Source organism: Ceratotherium simum, chromosome 23 (assembly GCF_057802395.1).
Source record: "Ceratotherium simum simum isolate JZ-2026a chromosome 23, ASM5780239v1, whole genome shotgun sequence".
In the NCBI taxonomy this organism is placed as follows: domain Eukaryota; kingdom Metazoa; phylum Chordata; class Mammalia; order Perissodactyla; family Rhinocerotidae; genus Ceratotherium; species Ceratotherium simum.
In genome coordinates this window covers 27,846,075-27,866,310 of record NC_141922.1, presented here as the reverse complement: position 1 = coordinate 27,866,310, position 20,236 = coordinate 27,846,075, and the positions used below count along the sequence as shown (strand labels likewise).

General features: G+C 31.9%; 1 protein-coding gene across 4 annotated transcripts in view; it reads right to left on the bottom strand.

Moving 5' to 3' along the window:
• The window catches only part of CSMD3 (CUB and Sushi multiple domains 3), a 1,195,693-nt gene that overhangs the window by 191,592 nt on the left and 983,865 nt on the right, over positions 1 to 20,236 (bottom strand). For 3 of the 4 annotated variants that reach the window (XM_004431279.3, XM_087447535.1, XM_004431280.3), the window contains 3 exons: positions 5,012 to 5,125; positions 4,407 to 4,502; positions 2,611 to 2,814 (listed from right to left, as the gene is read on the bottom strand). In XM_004431279.3, coding sequence (XP_004431336.2) covers positions 2,611 to 2,814; positions 4,407 to 4,502; positions 5,012 to 5,125 — 414 coding nt within the window. The remainder of the gene's footprint in view (positions 1 to 2,610; positions 2,815 to 4,406; positions 4,503 to 5,011; positions 5,126 to 20,236) is intronic. The other variant, XM_087447536.1, reaches the window with a different exon arrangement.

Below are 20,236 nucleotides of genomic sequence, written 5' to 3'. Positions count from 1 at the left end.
CCATTGATATTTTCTATCAAGATCTACATAAATAAAGTGACACAGAAATTACATAAATAATTACTGGGAAAAGTAAGGCAGAAATAATGAATAATGCCTAATATTCATAGAGAAATATTTAAAAATCCATTGTGAAGCTGGAGAGATTTATTATTAACATGTGTTTGTCTTCAATCATTAAGCTGATGTAAAGCAATGTAATTTCCGATTTATGCATATTGCATGGTTAATTCTGGCACAGCCATAGAGGAGCATTTCTCTCATCTCATGGTTCCTTTAGTTTGGATAATTTATTTACTATGATTTTATAAGAGTATGAAGTCAACATATATTGTGGCTTAGAAGGAGGAACATTATCTGCTTCATCTTTACAAGAATACAAAAGCATGTAAAGGGGAAGATCTGTTTGTTCCATTAACCCTAGCTCTAGGCTAGGTACAAAATAGGAGGAACATCAAGTCCAAATGATTTACTCTCTTTTACTTGTTGATTGTCAAAAATGTATTTTAATAGGGTAAGAAATTCCCCCTTATAAATAAGATGTAGAAATCGAATTAGGACAGAATTAGCCTCTAAGTCAAAACAGAAAGAGAAGCAGTCCTCCATCATTTAGGTTGACATTTGGAGTCAGAAAACTTAGTTTCAAATCCTGCCCCAACTCTACCCCTTACTATGTTAATGTCACTTTAAAAAGAACTGTTTTACCTCTCTAAGACTCAATTTATTCATCTGTAAATTCTGAGAGTAACTTCTCCATAGGTTTGCTGTGAGAATTAAAATAAATATATATTTTAAATTACTGAGCATGGAACCTGCCAAATAGAAAGCATTAAGTAAATGGTAATCATATCAGAAATTGGGGTTATTTAGCTGAAAGATGAAAATGCTGAAGAGTTATTTACAGTCTTCCAGTGTTTTAAATTATCTATTGTAGGTGGTTTTCAACAAATAAAAGAATAGTCCCCATTCTATATTTTGTAGTGGGCAGAATTAAAATATTGGTTGTAACAGAAATGCTCCGTGAAATATGCTAGATATATCTGTTTTGGGTTGTGGAGGTACAATGTTCGTAGAGAGAGCGTGTAACCATCTATCCTTCCTTTTTTTTTTTTAATCATCCTTGGTTCATGCCATTTTCCCAGCACAATTATGAATAATGCCCTGATTTGAACAGTAAAAGATATTTTACCTAGTTAGAGCAGATTTGTCCTATACAAATTACATATTCTATGAATGCATAGCAACAGACTTTATCTTGACTCTTTCCTCAATAGAAATGAGTATACCTTCCATATGGTTTCACAATTTAAAAATATATTTTATTTTAATGAACCATAAGCTAAAATTACGTTAAATATGTGTTAAAATACACTAAAAGGTGTTTTTAAAAGTTAAAAATAAAAACTATTGATACATGTAATTTCTTTTCATGTATAGGTATGGCAAAATGAGTCATTAAAAATAAATTTTATATATTATAAGTGTATATGTTATATGTGTGCATATACACACTCATGTCTTCTCTATCAAAAAATTGAGAATTGAGATTATTAAAATAAAAACAAAATTTTGCTTATCTTTTATTTTAAGAAAACTTTCCTCTTATTTTCCAAATCACATACCAATAAAACTTTAAGGAAAAAACCTCAACTCGTTAGAACTATTTCTTGACCGGAGATTAAGTTTTACTATCCTTTTTTTAATTTAATACTATGAAATTAAAAAAAATTAATTTCCAGTTAGGCTCTTGGGACAGAGAAGAAAGCAACTTCCCAAGCTTCTACATTTTCTTCATCTGTGGAACTCTATAAGAACCAAAAGTCATTGTAATGATCCTGGAATAATAGAAGATTCTAAACTTTTTTTGTGTTTGTGGTTTAGAGAATATTTTAATCTGTTTCGTATAATTTAGCAGGGCTAGGGGCCCATAACTTTAGAAAGTATATTTTCTATTTATCAATTAAAATTAGATGTAGGATTGCAAAAATAAAGGTTGGAATAATGAGATTTCTGCCTAACCCTATGCATTCTACTAATTCAAAGCATTACCATTTATACTTGTAAAAGACTGGGAAAATCTCCGATTTTATATTTTTTATACATATCTATAACTAGTAGAGAAAAGAAAAAACAGCTTTATCTACTAATGCATATTCTCTAATTTTTTTGAAGCCAAAGTAAAATACGTTCAAAAAAATCAGCGTCTGTGATCCTTAAAACATATGTAAATTCTTTACATACTGGCATAGAAATCTTTGTATAAACTTTTAAAAATAAAAAATGACATTTATTTCAATAATTAGTAGCATTAAATTTCTCTGTTATTGGAAATATGTAAGTATATTTTCAGCCATATAAATCAATAAATGAGAAAACAGCTAATGAGAATGCAGCTAATTCCACACAAAATATTCCTCATTGATTGCATCACACCTCAATTGCATCAAATATACACTCTAATTTGCATATTTAGCTATATCATAACTAATAAAGTATTTAAAAGTTAATGCATAACTATTAGATCTAAAATAGAAATATTGAAAGATGTAAGACAACTGATTTTCATATAAAATACGTACAATCACAAAGCATACAAATTGACGCACTCACCAATACAGGTAGGTAAGGAATCATTCCATTGGGCCAAAGAATTGGGCACTGTATCACACCTAATTGCTATGGATCCGTGGAGAATATATCCTGGATTACACTCAAAAAGAACCAATGAACCGACTGCAAATTCGTTGCCAATTCTTCTTCCAAATCTTGGTTCAGGCACAGAACTGCATTGTGTGGAACTTGTTCTAGGAACAGCTGCGTACAAATAATTATTGATTTTAATTTCATATTTGGCAGAGAAATATTTCAAACTATTTAAACAAATTTCAAAGAAATCTCAATTTTTTATCAGAACTTGAATTAACAATTTAAATATATTTCTAAAAGTTTTAAGATTCATACAGAATAAAATACAATTTAAAATAAATACTGCTATTGTCATCAAGACTTTTTATTCAAAAAACATTTTACTTTTGATCCTTTAAACAACATCAACTAAGTTTTTTCTCTATTTTTTGTTTTACCAAACTCTTCATTAATATAACAAAGTAGTCTGAGTTAGATATTTCAATTTATAGAATGATAACTGAAAAATATATTTTTTTCTTTTTAAATTGGGATACCAAGTTCAAAAAATATGTGTCAGGTTACATGAGGTAATGTTAACAATTTTTTTGTCAGTAGTTGGTCCTTAAAAACATAAATTTGAAAAAACAAATATAATACTTTATTAATTTCATAGCATATTCACAGACTTAGTTGTTCAGAACATGTTTATTTTGATGAAGACAATATCTACGTTCAGGCTAAGTAGAATAGAAGTCAGACAGATTAACAACAATAGAAGTTTTTGTTTTAATAATGGTACAATATCAAATTTGACATTGCTTTTATGTTTTATAGGTATGTCTGTCAATTGTGACTTTTTTTCGGTTTAGTAAAATAGAATGATAACAGGATGTTTTTTCTTTTTAAAACACATACAGATGGGATTAAAGAGGTTGACAACAGCCCAAAAAATGATATGATGAATTTCAAATAGACTGATTCCTCTTATGTGACTTGAGTAAAACAACTCAATTTGTAATAGTGCCTTTTTAAATTCATAATGCCACATGTTGTTTACAGAGGGAATACTATTAAAACTGAAACAATATAATATTATAGCCAATATTATAAATGGGATTAGAGGGTTTAATAAGAATATCAAATCACAGATGTTTAAAAGTTTCTTAGGAATAAAGTTCAAGATACATTTGGGAACAACTACTACATGCTCATAGATAATTAAAACAAAATATTTCAAATGATAGCTCTTAATTTAGTTTAATGATAATGTGGAAGGATGTCTATAAAAGGTGAGAAAAGACTGTGTAAACTGACTTTCAATTACACAAAAATATTTAGTAGCCATGAAGAAAGTTTGAATTCTGAGAGAATGAGAAACTAAAATTTTAGAATGGAGTAATGATTTCCTTGGCATGTCTAGTATATCAGCACAAAATGTTGTACATTTTTAATTTAGAGTGCTAGAGTACGAGGAAAACAATACGTAGAGAGTGAAGAATTGTCAGAAAAAAATAGATGTGCTGAAAACAATATGTTGGAAGGAAGGAAAATCATACAATTAACTTGATGATGATGGAAGCAATAGGTCTTTTTTGACTTTGGTCAAAATAACAGTGCTCTAGTGATGGAGGAGGGGACAGGGCAAAACTGTCAAAAAACCCCACACAACTTTTATCTCTCCTATGTGGTTAATAGGATCTCATCATTCAATAACTCTGAACAAAGCATGGAAACTAATATCATTCCTTAGTGTGTTTCTAGGCTACAGGGTCACTTACCTTGATAAACAAAGTGAAATCCCTTAGCTGTTATTGGTCCAACTGAAGTAAATCGAATTGTGATCTGATTACCTGAACTCAGTGGAAGTGATTCTCCTACTCAACAAAACAAACACTAAGATATCATAAATAATTTCATTCAGTGAACCTAACAAATTATATTAATTTATACTGTCATTTGAAAACGTCAATCTATGTTCTACCAAGTTACTTTAATATATCCTACCACTGACAACATATTTTCTTTGGGTTCAACTTCAACTGCAACCCTTTTACCAGTAGGCTTTAATTACATCTTGATACAAATTGCCTCATTCTTTAAAGTATCCTTAAATATTTTATATTACATTAAACACCACAGACTAACTGACTAAATATTATATTTACTTGATTACAATCCCAGAAAATAGTTGGTTATATTTTTCTCAAGAGTTTGAGTTACTATTAATTGAGCTTCTATTCTTTTTTTTTTTAAATAGAGTGATTCTATTTTCAGTTTACTTTATTTTTAATATGGATGACATCAATCTCAACTGTCACTACAATACCAATCAAAGTCAGTCTTTAATCAATAACTGTTGCACGGCAGTTCTATTAAAGGATACCTGAATGGGATCCTGAGAGGGAAGATAACAGAGAAGATTGCTGAGTTGGCCCATCATACACCTCAACAACATCGTGGAGTGATGTCTGGAAAAATACAAACTGGCCAAACACCACTGATCAACAGGAACCAGGAGAAGCAAACAAATCACCAACCATCCAAAAACGAAAACAAAAAACAAAAGAAAAATAGAAAGAGGAGGAGAGAGAGAACAAAGTGTTACAATATAATAGTCATCTTTTTTTCTACCTTTAAAAGAGGATAGGTGCCAATTGGTTGATATGCCTGACACGTGTATTTCAGGTCATAAAAGTAATGGCCATGGCCTAAAAGCAATAAAATTTTAAGAAGACTATTTTTAAAAATTTAATTAAATGAGTATAACATTTAATTTAGATCAGTAATCATAAGGTTGGTGATTAATACTTTATAATAACTCCATTTTGATTTTCCCATTGGTTGTTTGATTCTTTTCACTTTGTGACTCTCTTCTCTTTTTCTAATTTTTTTCTCCTCGTTTATATGAGATAGACAAACTTTTAAATTAGGGGATTTTTTTTTAAGATTGCTTTTAAAATGCTATTCCATTATGAATAATAGTATCACTGGAAAAATATCAGCAAGATATTTTCCAGGTATAGTGTTTAATTCACATTCTAAGTTAAAAAAGATTCCTAAATATTAATTGTTAATTTCCTGCCAAAATAAAGAAATATTATTTATGATTCCTCAGCAATTGAGATGTTATAAAACTTTACAAAATGATCATTTTTTCATGGTAAGTACAGATCTGAAGTAACTTACCAAGAAGGCTTTTAAACATCTCTTTTTTACTTCATTTTGTACTTTTTCTTTAATTAAACACTAACTTTAGATGCAGAAACTATCCAAACTGTAACCTAAAAGAAAGATCCTGTTCCAGATTTGAAATCAGCTTGTGTTTTGTATTTTATAAAAACGAAATGGATAATAAGAATTATCCTTAAAACATTTTATGGAATACAAAAATTGTGGGGTTTAAAAGAGTACGATTTTTTTTCAGTTTAATAATGTAAAAGCAAGGTAACTTCTATGAATTCAAAATCACATTACTGTAATTAAACTATACATTGCATGAATGTGTGTGTATATATATATATTTTAATAGTTCCTCATATTTTACACCTTAAATCAAGGTTATGGTCATTCTTTGGTGGCCCTATGAAGACAAGCTAGTGCATTGGAAACATGCTGAATTTTGCATATGAACACATACACATAATGTTATAAACAAAGCTACACTTATTTTTTTGGCCTGCTAAAATAAGCTGGTATCTCAGTCCAGTTCTTTGGGGCGTAAAAGAAAATAAACACAGATACAGGGTTGTTTCTTTGAACAATTCCTGAACATTGAAGTGCTAAATTTCACAAAAAATCCTCCTTAAAACATTTCCTAGAAGTCGTGAAAACACATTGATGTTTCTACCAAATCAGAAACATGTAGTCAATTATTTTAAAGGTTTAGAAGTCATCTGAAAAATTTCCGGTTCAGACCTTTTTAAAAGATTCATATTTTGGTCTACCAACTCCCAAACTGTTTCATAAATACTCCAAAAAATATTAAGAAAGTTTTTGTTTTCTGTTTTTGCATTGTTTAGATTGGTGTTTGGATGATCTGTTTTCAATGCGTCTTTAAATGGTTCTATTATAATGTAGATGTTGCCACTGCCTTTCCAAATGCCCCTATCAGTCCCCCAAAATCACATCAGTCTTACCACAGGAACTTTGCTTAATCAAGTACACTGTGCAACAAGGTTCTTGACAGATAATTTATTTTTTCTCTATATCTTTTTGGAAAGTCATTAGGAAAAACATTAAAACTCAAGATCCTTTAACTAACTCTTTCTGCCTAAATGTCGCAACTATTCCAGTAGAAAACATGTCCAATTTCCAAGCAAACCACTACATTTACAAACAACATCTAAAGCAACCAAAATACACAGTCATCCAAGAGCTTTTTCTAAGGAAAAAAAAAAAAAAAACTCTCTCTTTTTTCTTGTTTTTAGGCTTCTTGCTCTCAATTGTTAGTTCTCTACAGACAGACCAGTTTTGTGTCACCTGTAAATTGGGTATATCAAGATTATATCTTTTAAGGATATAGCCATTAGCACCGTATATTTGTATCATATTAAGTAAAGAAAACACTTTCAAGTGTTGTTAGTAACTTCTGCTTGTACTTTGTTGTAGTAATTCTGAGGTGAGGATGGGGGGAATTGAGAAGGGAAGGGGGTTGGGGAGCGGAGTGTTCAATCTGGCCTTATTAAGCAATCAGTAAGCTACTTGTCTTCACCTGTGTCCTAACTTTGCATTAACAAGGTCAATGGAAATTTTAAATTAAAAATAACTTTTATTAGAAAAAAAGTTACTCAGAGGATACTGAATCATGACATCAAAGATAAAATTTTAACGTACATGTTTAATAAGTTTGTTGTAGCATGAAGAATCAAGAACACTTGCATAGTAATCTGATTTCCTACACATTATCAGGTTAACTATTGTCTCTTTAAATTGGTAAATTATAATTATGAACCAAATCGCCCCTTCTCAGCCAGAAATCTCAAGAATTAAATGGAAACCCTTGTGTTTGCTTCCCCATTCTGTCTGTAAATGTCTTAATTTACTTATTTTTCTTATGTTCAGACAGCAGTAGGTCTCCTGCTTTTAAAATGTTCTGAATGACCAATTGCACCCTTTGCATGGTTGAGACTAATGTAGGGAAAAATTGTGAATGATCTTAAGGTGGACCAAAAGACAACTGGAAGTTGTTTTTTGGTAAGCAAGATATTTTCCAGCACATTCTTCTGAGTCACCTAGGCTTATGGAGGCTGTGGATTATTAATATTATTATATATTATATTTTGCAGTGGATTATTATCCAATGAACAGACCTGTTTTGCATCTATTTGTAAATTCATTTCAGTATTCCTTCTATCTATCTATCTATCTATCTATCTATCTATCTATCTATCTATCTATCTATCTATCTATCTTATCCACCTACCTATCTGTCTATCTATCATCTTCAGTTATTTGAATTCTCTTTCGAACCAATGTAACATCCTTCATTAATTCATGAGTTAAATAAAATTTTTAATATACGCTTATTTTATATTTGTATGGGAGTCATGATCATGCTCTCTTTTTTCACAAAAACAAAAAAAAACACCTAACACTGATCTAGATTCTGATAACTCGACCTAATGGCTGGACACACTTTTATTTCTAGGACTACGATTAATCCCCAAAGTCTGATTGTGCTTTCTGGAATGATTAGAAAGCCTTCTATCTTCTTTTTCTTAGTTTCCAACAGATATACAGAATTCTCTGCATCTCAGCTCCAAGCTTCTTTCCCTTTCTCTGGAGATCTGCATCTAGATATCAAAAACACTTTGCTCTCAGGCTCTTAGAGCAGGCTGTAAACACTAAGCTGCTTCTTAAGTGAAATACCACTTTAAGTGAATTTTTTTCCTTCTTCGAGCATAACAGATGTTAAAAATAATGTTTTTAACTCTTGTTAAAAATACATTTTTATAATGCTATATGTATTACTGTAAGCTAGAAAAATGAAGAAAAGGGAAGCCTAGTAAGGTACAAAATACATATGTAAAATATCCCTACTTACAGTAAGCTTATGCAAATAATCTATTTTATGCCTGAAACTATTTCTGTCTCTTATTTTCCACATATTTTATCCTAGAATACAGCTTATTAATTCAACTAATATTTATTGATTCTATTCTTGATGTACCAGGAACTGAGCTAAATGCTGGGGTTAAAAAGATGACCAATACACCGAGGATCCCTGCACTGAGACCCCATTAATTATATTTTTGGTCATTCAGGGCAACTTACCCTTTTTCTACCTATCAAAAGATGTTACACGGCCAATTAAATTAATTATAACCCAATGACAGGGCACTTTGGACACATTTTTCCATGCCAATCATAGCTGTGCTAATCATTTAATCCATTCTTCAAAGGAAGTCCTTCACCAACGTCTAATGGACAATATTTGGGGGGGATCCCAGGCTGCATTTTAAAGAAATCTATATTTAGATTTTTAAAAATCAGTTAAATAGTCTGCTTAAATCACTTAAATAGAGGAAACCTCCAATTTAGACCATACTAGTAGGATGTTTATCCCAACTTTAAAATTTGTCCTAGTTCATTTGCTCCCCATGAGCAAATAAATTCAGAATGAGGCAAGGCATAGTGTCTATCCAGTCTTCTTTGTAGATAAAGCAAAGTATTTGTCATCTAATTTTTATAGTAGAATATCCAACTGAGACACAGAGGCAGGGTTCCGTTTACTGAGAAGATTTGTATGGTATAAGTGTTCATTTAACTAGTTTCAAAGAATATATGTTTCCTCTTCTACATCAAACTCTGTCAAATCCTTTCTCCTTTGGTCACATTCATTTAACTCCTGAAACTTTGTCCATTCTACTTAATTTAGCCATCCCAAATGTAAGTCAATAAATGACAAGAGAGTGCCTGGGATGGCATAAAGAAATTCCTGAGCATTAGTATGACTTAACTGTTAGAATACTCAGTGCAGACCAACAGCCACTCTGAAAGTATCATTATGGAGAACAGGACAGTGGGTGTCTGGGGAGTGACATAATGCATAAAATGGTTTAGCGCCCAGAGGGGTGTGCATTTGTTTAGAATATGAATAAGTAGAACAAAGAAGTTAAAGTTCCCTTTTCCACCCTAACTCTACTCTGGATTATTACTGAAATGTTCCACCATTGCCTAAGCAAGTCTGAAACTTTTGGAATTTACATTTAATTCTTGTGCCATCAAAATAACTAGTTGCTACATTGTACAGAAGCTCGCTGATTTACCCATTCATTAACTTTAAATGAGGATAATAAAACAAACATGGTCATGATTACTGTTATTCAGTGATCAGAATTGAAATTACTGAATTAAAAATGAAAATTGAGTTTATACAAATAAAGAAGGGTTTCAATTTTGTTTTTGTCAATTTTGTTTTTCTCTCAGAAGGGAATAATTCACAGAATCCCAATGGCAGGTTAGTGTGAGAAGGAAAAAACTCAAAATCAGACTGGGCTATGGCTAAGAGAACAGATCTAACCACTCTGTGGAAGGTGGTGAATAGTTGAAATCAGAATGTCTAAGAGGTCGTGGTAAATTCAGGTCTGATCCAAACTTGCTTTGATGTAAAATGGTTCAAATTTGGTGGAGGAAAACAGGGCAGTAGGACTCTGTGGGTAGTAGTAGTTCTAGTGGTCACATGGGTGGTACCTTACTAATTATGGCGCCAAGTTAATAACATGACAAGGTTGCTTTTCTCCAGGAAAGAATGGATAAAGCAGCTTAAAGATTGTCAGCATCTGCAGCTGAGCAGATTTAGGATTAATGTTTTCAAATGACTAGTCTGTTGGTCTGAAATGCCCTACTATTATTTATTTGAGACAGCTGCCTACTGAAGAATTAAGGATTCAGATTCTGGAATCAGACTCTCCAGGATGAACCACACTGGAAAGTTACTTCACCTTTTCATGCCCTGATTTCCTCATCTGTAAAATAGGATAATGAAAGTACCTAAATTCATCACATTGATGTGAATATTACATAAATTGATACTTGTAAAACACTGAACAGTGCCTGAAACGGTAATAAATATTAGTTACTATTACTAATAACTCAGCTTTGTAAATATATATGCTACTAATTCAATGTGAAAATTTACTAATAGGCAATTTAATTGACCTTTTATGTTACATAGCACATCTTTTCCCATTCTCTGCTTTCCATACATGCATTTAGAACAAATGATAGAACTGATTGGGTTAGGAGAGAATTCCAACTATTTTAACCAAGGTTCATTTGTCTTATAATTTCAAAATGGCTATGCACTTCTCTAACTACTGGGTTTTGTATTGTATCCTTTTGAGTGGAATATGAAAATGTAATTAGCAGCTTTCCATATGGGGAGCAAGGTGAGAGAGCATTCTACTTTTATTTTGTTTACTTCCTTCACCTTAAGTCTACGTCCCTCTGTTGCAAAGGCATTAAAACTCCATCGTAAAAGAAATAGTTCCACATAGAAGGGAGTCTGGGCAGAAAAACGAATTCACGTTATAAATTCCTGTTAGATATCACCTTGATTCTCCATATGCCCGTTCCTCCTTTTGCAAGATCTACACCTTCCTTTGTATTCTAGGGTTCATTTTGATTTTATCAGGGCATTCAGCTGGTTGGTTGCTCTTATAAAAATTTTTGAAGAAGTCACTCTTGTTTTGCTCAGCTTGCATTTTATTCACCAACAGAACACAGAAGAAAACACACATGTGCACCCACACCACTTACAGAACAAAAATAATGAAGACTCAAATCAAAAATGTGTTTGGAATTGTACTTGATAATGTGTGAAAGCATAAAAAATTACTGTTGGTGACATGGTTATCCAAAAGTTTGGCTAGCTTTATATGAATTTCAACTCATATTTTCATTTCATATGAATATTCCAAGACAATCTTGTGGAAATGTCCATGTGTGCAAAAGGGTTCCTTTTTATTTTATTTTTTTATTTTTATTTTTTTAAATTTTATTTATTCATTTATTTTTTCCCCCAAAGCCCCAGTAGATAGTTGTATGTCATAGCTGCACATCCTTCTAGTTGCTGTATGTGGGACGCGGCCTCAGCATGGCCGGAGAAGCTGTGCATCGGTGTGCGCCCGGGATCCGAACCCGGGCCGCCAGCAGTGGACCGTGCGCACTTAACCGCTAAGCCACGGGAGCCGGCCCCTCGAAAGGGTTCCTTTTTAAATTAGTAACATACACAGAACCCTCTGCTCTCTACACCCTCTGACTGTGAAACCACTTTTTATGTAAATAGCTCCAAGGTTGCATTTTGAGATCATCACACCACATGGATACCTCCTGGTTTTAAAGCCTTTCTCATTTAAAGATGACTGCAGGGGTGGGCCTAGTGGCACAAGCAGTTAAGCGCTCGCACTTCACTTCGTTGGCCCGGGGTTCGCCAGTTCGAATCCCAGGCGCACACTGACGCACCACTTGTCAGGCCATGCTGTGGCAGCGTCCCATATAAAGTAGAGCAAGACGGGCACAGACGTTAGCCCAGGGCCAGTCTTCCTCAGCAAAAAGAGGAGGATTGGCAGATGTTAGCTCAGGGCTGACCTCACGTGAAAAAATAATAAATAAATAAATAAAATAAAGATGACTACAAGGTATCCAATTAAAACTTCAATTTTATGAAAAATATATATTAATAAAAGTTAAATATTATGAGCATTTACTCTCAAAAACACCAAGGCAGAACTTTTAAAATCAGTCCCATATCAAATCAGTGTGCTACTTATTTTTAAAACGTCATCTGTCACTGGAAAAGTTTGGGTAGAAATTGCATTAATTGATATAATAAGTCAGTTTCATCAGTATTTTGGAAACTTTTATATTTTCTACGTATCATATTCCAGATACTCACGGTTATTATCATAGTACAATAGTAGTAAACTATTAACTCACAATGAGGTGCTTTATACTAATACAGCATTTTAGTTAAGGTGAGTCATGCGAATCATATACTAATTATCTGGGGAGCTGTTAAAATCTCCACACAAAAGCTTGGTTCCACTATAGACGCTGAGGCCAATCCTGCCCTAGAGCAAATAATCTAGAAGTGCTAGGTTAGCCGCTCACAGAGTACAGTGAGATATTTCCGACTCTAAAAATAAATATACCAAAACTTTAATATTGTTATTTTATAATAATTAGGAAATAAAAGATATTACTTAAAAAAAATTCATGGCTCTGACCATGACGCTCCATTATCCAGTAACTTAGTAGCTCCAGAATTCTAGTCCTGCTCTGAACTCATAACAGTAAACAGAATCCTAATTTATTTTCCTCTTAGCAATTTCTTGTGTGATATTTCTGTTAGTCCATAAACTAAATTTACTAACTAAATCCATAATAATTACTTTTAGGCTTCTCTAAAGCTGGCTTTCTGTCTATGCTGTGACCATTTGCTTACCACGAAAATTTCAAAACCGCCTATTTGATATATTTTAAACATACAGGCATTGTAAAAAACCCTCTTATAGCAAATACAGTTCAATTTTCTTTAATTATTCCCGGAGCAAATGTCTATTCAACTGCAAGCCAGCAGCTTATCTGCAATTTGGCAGTTGTAACATTTCCCAACAGCTGAAAATTAATTTGGTGTTTAAAAAGCAATGAAATCAAGAAAAACACAATAAGCAATTATATTGCATGTTTAAAAGAATTAAAACAGGAAAGCAAAATTAAAAGTTTAAAGTGTTAGAATATTTTATTAACACTTTTATTTTTAACTCAATTTCAATTTGGATGAGTGTTTTTCTTTAATCATCTCTTAAGATTTTTTTTCCTACATATTTGGCAGAATATGTCTGCCAAATCCCAAGTAGGCCAGACAGATTTAGGTCAGGAAAATATTCTCACATGGACTACAACATAAACTCGTGGGATTTTTTTTTTATTACGGAAAGTTCTAAATATATACAAAGTAGAGAGAATAGTAAAGCACTCATGAACCCATTATCCAGTTTCAACACTTACCAACATTTGCCAGTTTCGTTTCATTTGTCATCTCTCATCCCCTCTCTATCCTCAACCTGGGAGTACTTTAAAGCAACTCCCAATATCATATCCTTTTTCCATAAATGCTTCAGTGTTCATCTCTAACAGATAAAGACTTTTAAAAAAAACCACAATCTAATTCCACATCTAACAAAAATAACAATAATTTCCTTCTATCATCTAATAATCAATTCTTGATCCCATTTCCCCGATTTTCTAAAAAAAAAAAACGCAGTATTTTTACATTTGCCTTGATCAAATCAGGACCCAAACAAAATCCATACATTTCATTTAGTTGCTGTGTCACTAAAGTCTCTTTTAATGTATAAAATCCCCGACCCTCATCTTATTTTTAACGTCATATATTTATGGAAAAATATGAGTCTTTTAAAGGCAGAGAGACTAAAATAGGGTAAAACTCAACTGATCAAAATTTTACTGTCATCTTGTTTTTGTTGAGAGTTAATTTTATGAAGTTACCATCAGCAAGCATTTTCTCTGGAGGACACCACTGGAGATGAGAGGGCTTCTATGTGAACACGGTTCCTGATTCCTCTAAGGTCCATTTCAATCAGAGCAGCTTTGTCTCTCTCTCTTTTATTTATGGGACTTTTACATTTGATTCAACATTGTCTGGATTAAATTCTTGCTTTTACACAATTCTTTAACTACACTCTACATATTGTCTCCAACACATGACACGCCATTCTGCAGGCGCAGCACCCTGAACCCCTCAACTTTCAAAGTTCCATTGCCTAAGAGCTCTTTAATTGGCAGAATTTACATCGATTTTAGGATGACAGATGGAGGAATACATCATAGAGCAACATTTTTAGAGTTTTATGTTTTCCAAAAAATCATCACTAGTCATCTCTTTAACATGGGTCCTAGCCTCGCCATGTTGCGAGTCATGCTTGTACATTTCCATAACATAAGGAATTCCAAGCTTGCGTGGTCTTATTATAGATTTAATTCTGCCGTGTTCTGAGACTTATTTTCCAGAACCAGAGTGCATTAGAAATGCCCAATTAAAGGAAGAAAATTTGCTGCTGCTAGAAATTTAGAAAACGTAATATCTGGTATATTCATTTATTTACTAAATAAACAAAAGATTATATTAAAAAATAAAAAGGCATAATATCAACTAGTTACCATTCATTGAGCCCTTACTATATGTAAGGATCTGTGATAAGTTCTTTACATATATAGCTAGACGGATCCTCAAAACAACTTTTGAGGTAGGCGCTATTATCTCCATTTCAAATATTAAAAAACTGAAACTTAAATAAGACGACTATCAAAAATTCTAAAGCCAGCAAGGGGAAGAGCTAAGATTTGAATTCATGGGATATGCCTCTATCTTGAGCCTGGGATCTTACCACTACACTATAGAGCAAAGCAGTCTGGAGTCTATAGTGAACAAACAGCCTTGAAAGTCATTGAGGAAATCTAACTACAGCAAAATCTGACAAATAATTAAGATCTATGATAAAGATGCCGAACTAAAAGGAAAAAGCAAAATATTTTTTTGGGGGAATATTTTGTTAAGACAGGTGGGGAAGATATTTTATAATAGATTTATAAATGCATTTGTCCTAAATGGCCAAATAATTATTTAATATCATTAATAATAGAGGAGTAAATTTCTGTTATCTTGAAAATACATTCATATTATTTATATAAAAATATATTCTTAATAAATAAGATGTTATATGTTCTGTAGACAGCATTTTTTAGGCATAGATTTTAGAATTCAGAACACTGGCAGGTCTATTAACTAACTTTTGTTCTCATAATTATTACAAAATGAAATGTTAGTCCTAAAGAGCCTGGAATTTGCAGTCCTATAAACCTAGATTTGACCAGCTTTGCTACTTACTCTTGTGTGACCTTGGCCAAGCTATTAAACCTTTCTGAATCTTTGTCCTAATCTGCAAAATAATACCCACTCCATAAAATTGTTATAAAGATTAATCTGTAAAGCATCCTGCCCAGCAAGTGTTTCATAAACACATCAGTCACACACACACAAATATACACCATACTCTGTGACCTTTCTAATCTCTTCTTTTACAAATTTTAAAATCAATACATGATTTTATAAATAAATGATATTAACCATTTATTTTTTAACTCTGCCAAATGTGACGTTCAGTAGTAATAGCAGTAACTTTAACAATGGAAACAAATAAGAATAACAGAATATCCATTTTGGAAGAGACTTTGTCTGTCGTTTAGTCTAAATCATCAGATGTTATAAATATTCTTCTAGTCCTTTAACCTTCCCCAGAGAGTACATACACACATAATAGAGTATAAAGGAGTTACTGAAATATATCTGCAGAATATGTATCGTTCAAGAAACACCATGAAATATACTAGGGGAGAAATGGTCTTATTTATTGATTCAGTTCCCTAAAAGACTTTTCTTCTACAGTTATTTTTATTTTTATATCCATATAAATATGGATATATTTCAGATTTTCATATAAATATATACTTTTGACTTATTTGAAATCATTTAGGTACACAGATATGGCTGAAAGAAATTTGAGACAATTTTTTATGCTTTAGCTGGTGCACATGTATTTGGATTAGTAACACTAGTTGATAAACAATGAACCTATCGATGTTTGAGTCTCTGCCTCTTGACCCAAAACTTTTGCACATATAGATCAATTTAATTCCTTTTAAGAAAATTGATAGATATATTTTGTTAAAACAAACCAACTCTCCATTAAACTAATAAAATCCCATATTTGAGAGGTAGTCTTTCATTAACAAAGAACTAGATTATGGAAAACTAGTGATACAAGGGCCAGTGGTGATTAATAACCTGTCTCTACTCTCATATTAAACCAATCTATAACCTATGAATGGGTTGTGTTTGAAAGATATTACCAGCAGCCTGTTAAGATATTAAAATGTACGTTCTCATGGAAACAATTTAAAAATGACAGGTGCCCAGATTAACTCACAATATCAATGTGACCTGAAATCAGTGAAGTTCATGAAAATAATAGAAAATTTTAACTGTACAAGAGATTTAACGATCACTTGGTTCAATTCTTTGTTTTACAAATGAGGTAACCGAAGTACAAAAAGATTGAATGATTTGCAACACCAAGCCTATAGGAAAATGCATTTTAAGCTCCAATTAGACTAGCAAGAAATATATCCCAGTAGGATTTGGGCTTCACTGGGAGAAGAGAGATTCAAGTTGCTAGACGTGCATAATTTACTATACCTGCATGGAAAACACTGCTTAATCTTATTATAGCTGTACCATTATACTCCAAGGCACTAAGGAGGAGAAATGGGAAAAAGTTAAGTGCTTATACTGAAGTGTAGTATTTTCAAATTGGAATATGCATATGTGTAACCTGAGAATGACTGTAATCTTTTTCTTAATTTAAATTAATAATTTACTTTTTAGGTCCCTTTCTTTGACTCATTCTCATCAGATTTGTGTCTTTTTTTTTTTTTTCCTGCTGTCAGAGAGTGAAAGCCCTTGTACTGCTGTGTGATGAAGTATTCAAGGTCCTTGTATTGTCTAGATATGTCAGAAGCTGTGAAGTGTAAATCATTCTAAATATTCTAAATTACTTAATAAGCTATAATTCCAGTGGAAATATCCCATATTACATTATAAAGAAGCTTTTTACTTATACGTGCAAAATTTATTTATAGAACTGTATAAGGCATTTAGCTTTTAAAAGAAACTGTGTGAAAATTGTGTTCTGGGTTGTCTTCAATGGAAAAATAGTTGAAAATTAATCATTTTGCATCTGAATGCAAAAAGAGCTAAAATAGTATCACCTCTACTTTTTTAACTTACTTGTAGGAATAGTTAACTGTTCAAAGCACTGATCAACGGTAAACAGAGAGAAAGATAATTAAAAAATGATTTCAAAAAACAAACTCATCTATTCACTAATGTGTTTCTAGTTACTATATCAAAGATAAGAATAATTAATAATAAATTTAAACTGAATATTTCAAAATTAATTTATAATCACATTATCATTATTAATTAAGAACTTGTAAGGAACAGAAATTATTTGTGCATGTGACTCACTTTGTGTTATGTGTTGGTTAAATGGTTTACAAAGCCATTGTAACTAGCTTCAAAACACAAATGGGACATTTTTTTTTTTTTCAATGAAAGAAACCTTATTTTTAATGGAGTCTTTAAGATTCCCCCTAGAGATCAAGGATACAATATGTAATTCCATAAAATTACTCAACTTCCCCCAAGTATGTCTGACCTTGATCCAAATTACCATCAGAGAATTTTTACTTCTTTTCACATTTCCGTTTTTCTTTATTTAATAAGAATTTTGTTGCTAAATGTTTCTTGTATAACAGTTATTCTAAATAAGTAACTAAATTTTATTTCTTAATTGTTAGTTGTTAGAGATGCTTTGCATTTAAATGATTCTCAGCCCTAATTAGCAATAACCATAAAGCAAAAGATCATCTGTAAAGTGAAACCATTATAATTTATTTGACATAATATGATATTCCAGAATAAATAAAAGATTCTGAAAACCTTTGGACACTATGATGTAAAGGGTCACATGTGACTTACAAGTAAAGTTTTGAAAATCAGAACTATATATTAGAAATCTTACACTAAATTCTATTTTTATGCATTTGTTTTTATATTTAGAGATGTTAAGTGCAATGTGTTAAATAATATTCTGACTTCAATTTGTGAACTGCAAATATTCTTTCAGATTAATTTGGACTTAATTTATGGATTCAATAATTCATTTAAATTCAGTGGAGGGTGAAGAGAGGCCACAAGAAAAAATCCAAAGGGAGCCTATTGTCATTCTTTCACAGCCACATTTGCTGCACTTACTGTGCTGCCAGGAGTTCATTCTGTATTGTCTCAGGTTTTTCTTACGATGACATGGGCAGTAGGTATTATTATTGCTGTTTTGAAGATGAGGGAACCTAGGCCCCAAAGCCACCCCAAGGGAAACTTGTGCAGCTGAGATTCACATCCAGGGCCTCTTGAACTAACACCCACTTTTAACCACTGTAGTAGACAATAGCGTATCAAGCGTATGGGACACTCAGAGTGGACTGTTTTTAACATTCCTTCCTTCATATAGTAAAACTATTTTCACTAATAATCAGAAAATGAATAAATAATAATGGCCAGAAAAGAAATACAGACAGCGAAAAAGTTTCTTTTATTGAACTCTGTAATATATATATATATAATTATGTTATTATATTATTATATGTATAATAATATGTATAATATAATATGTTTAATTGTATGGTTATATAATTATGTATAATTATATATTACAGTAGTAAAAATTTCAAAATAAGAAAATAAATATTATGGTACAAGTAGGAAAGATGTAATGGAGTAATGTTTTAATTATATAAATGCAATTTTGAAAAATATGGAAAAGCAAAATTTTACTGAAGTTTGGACTCTATTCCAGTCTTTTAAATTTTAAGCAGAAATAAAAATTCCAAGTGTCTACATAGGATGGCTTAACCGAAATAAGTCAAGTTCTATTTCTTTGTCTTATAACCACTGCTCTATCATGTTGATATTGTTTAAACGAAGGAATATATAGTTCAATGGGTTTGGAGACATGAACCAAAGTGAGCTGGAATGATTCCAAATCATTAAAAACATACTCTAAAAAATGACTGTGTTCACTTAATTGCAGTGGGTGAAGGACAAAGAAAAAGTAAAATGAATAACACTGGTGAATTGGTGTGTGTGTGTGTGGGGGAGAGGTGAAAATATTTTAAAAAATTAATTGGACATTTCAATAGATGGTTTGTATTGATTGAGAACTTTCTATAATACTTTTAGAAACAATTCTTTTTCATCAAATGAACTAAATAGAATCACATGTCCTGTTTAATTTTTTTTTTCATTTTATTAGGTAAAAACCTGAAAAAAACCTGAATTATTCCATTCAATGAGTGGTTCCTGGACACTCTGTGGCCCCTTTTTCCTATACCCTCATGAAGCCAGGCTTCACAGGCCGATGCCTCCACTTGCATCTCCTAAAATTGTTATGTGCTCTCCCAGCTTCTCTGACTGTGTGTCTAGACTCTGTCTCATTTTCTTAGCTAATGTCTAGTCATCTTGGAAGACTCAGCTCAGAGAAGCTGTTACTGAGTACTGCCTATCATTACCTCAGAATTTATCGGATTAAAGGTTGCTCAACTATGCTTATATAGTATCCACTGCTAATTCTTGTTGTACACTTATGATAGTATTTTGAAATTTTGATTTAAATATCTTTTTCCTCCACTACTTGAGATTACTTATTTGTGTATCCCAGTATCTACTTCCATGCCACTCACCATATATTTGTGCAATGAACGTAGAAACTCCAATTATGTACATAAAAAAAAAAAAAAAAGAAAGAAACGCTGAGACAATGTTTTCACTATTTTCAGGTAATCACAATACCTTGCAATCATTTCAAATACCAGGTGTTAGAAAAGATTGTGTCAGCATGACTCTCCTTTTTCATTTTGTTTTGTCTCACAAACAATCAATATTATTTAGGCAATTATCAATCAT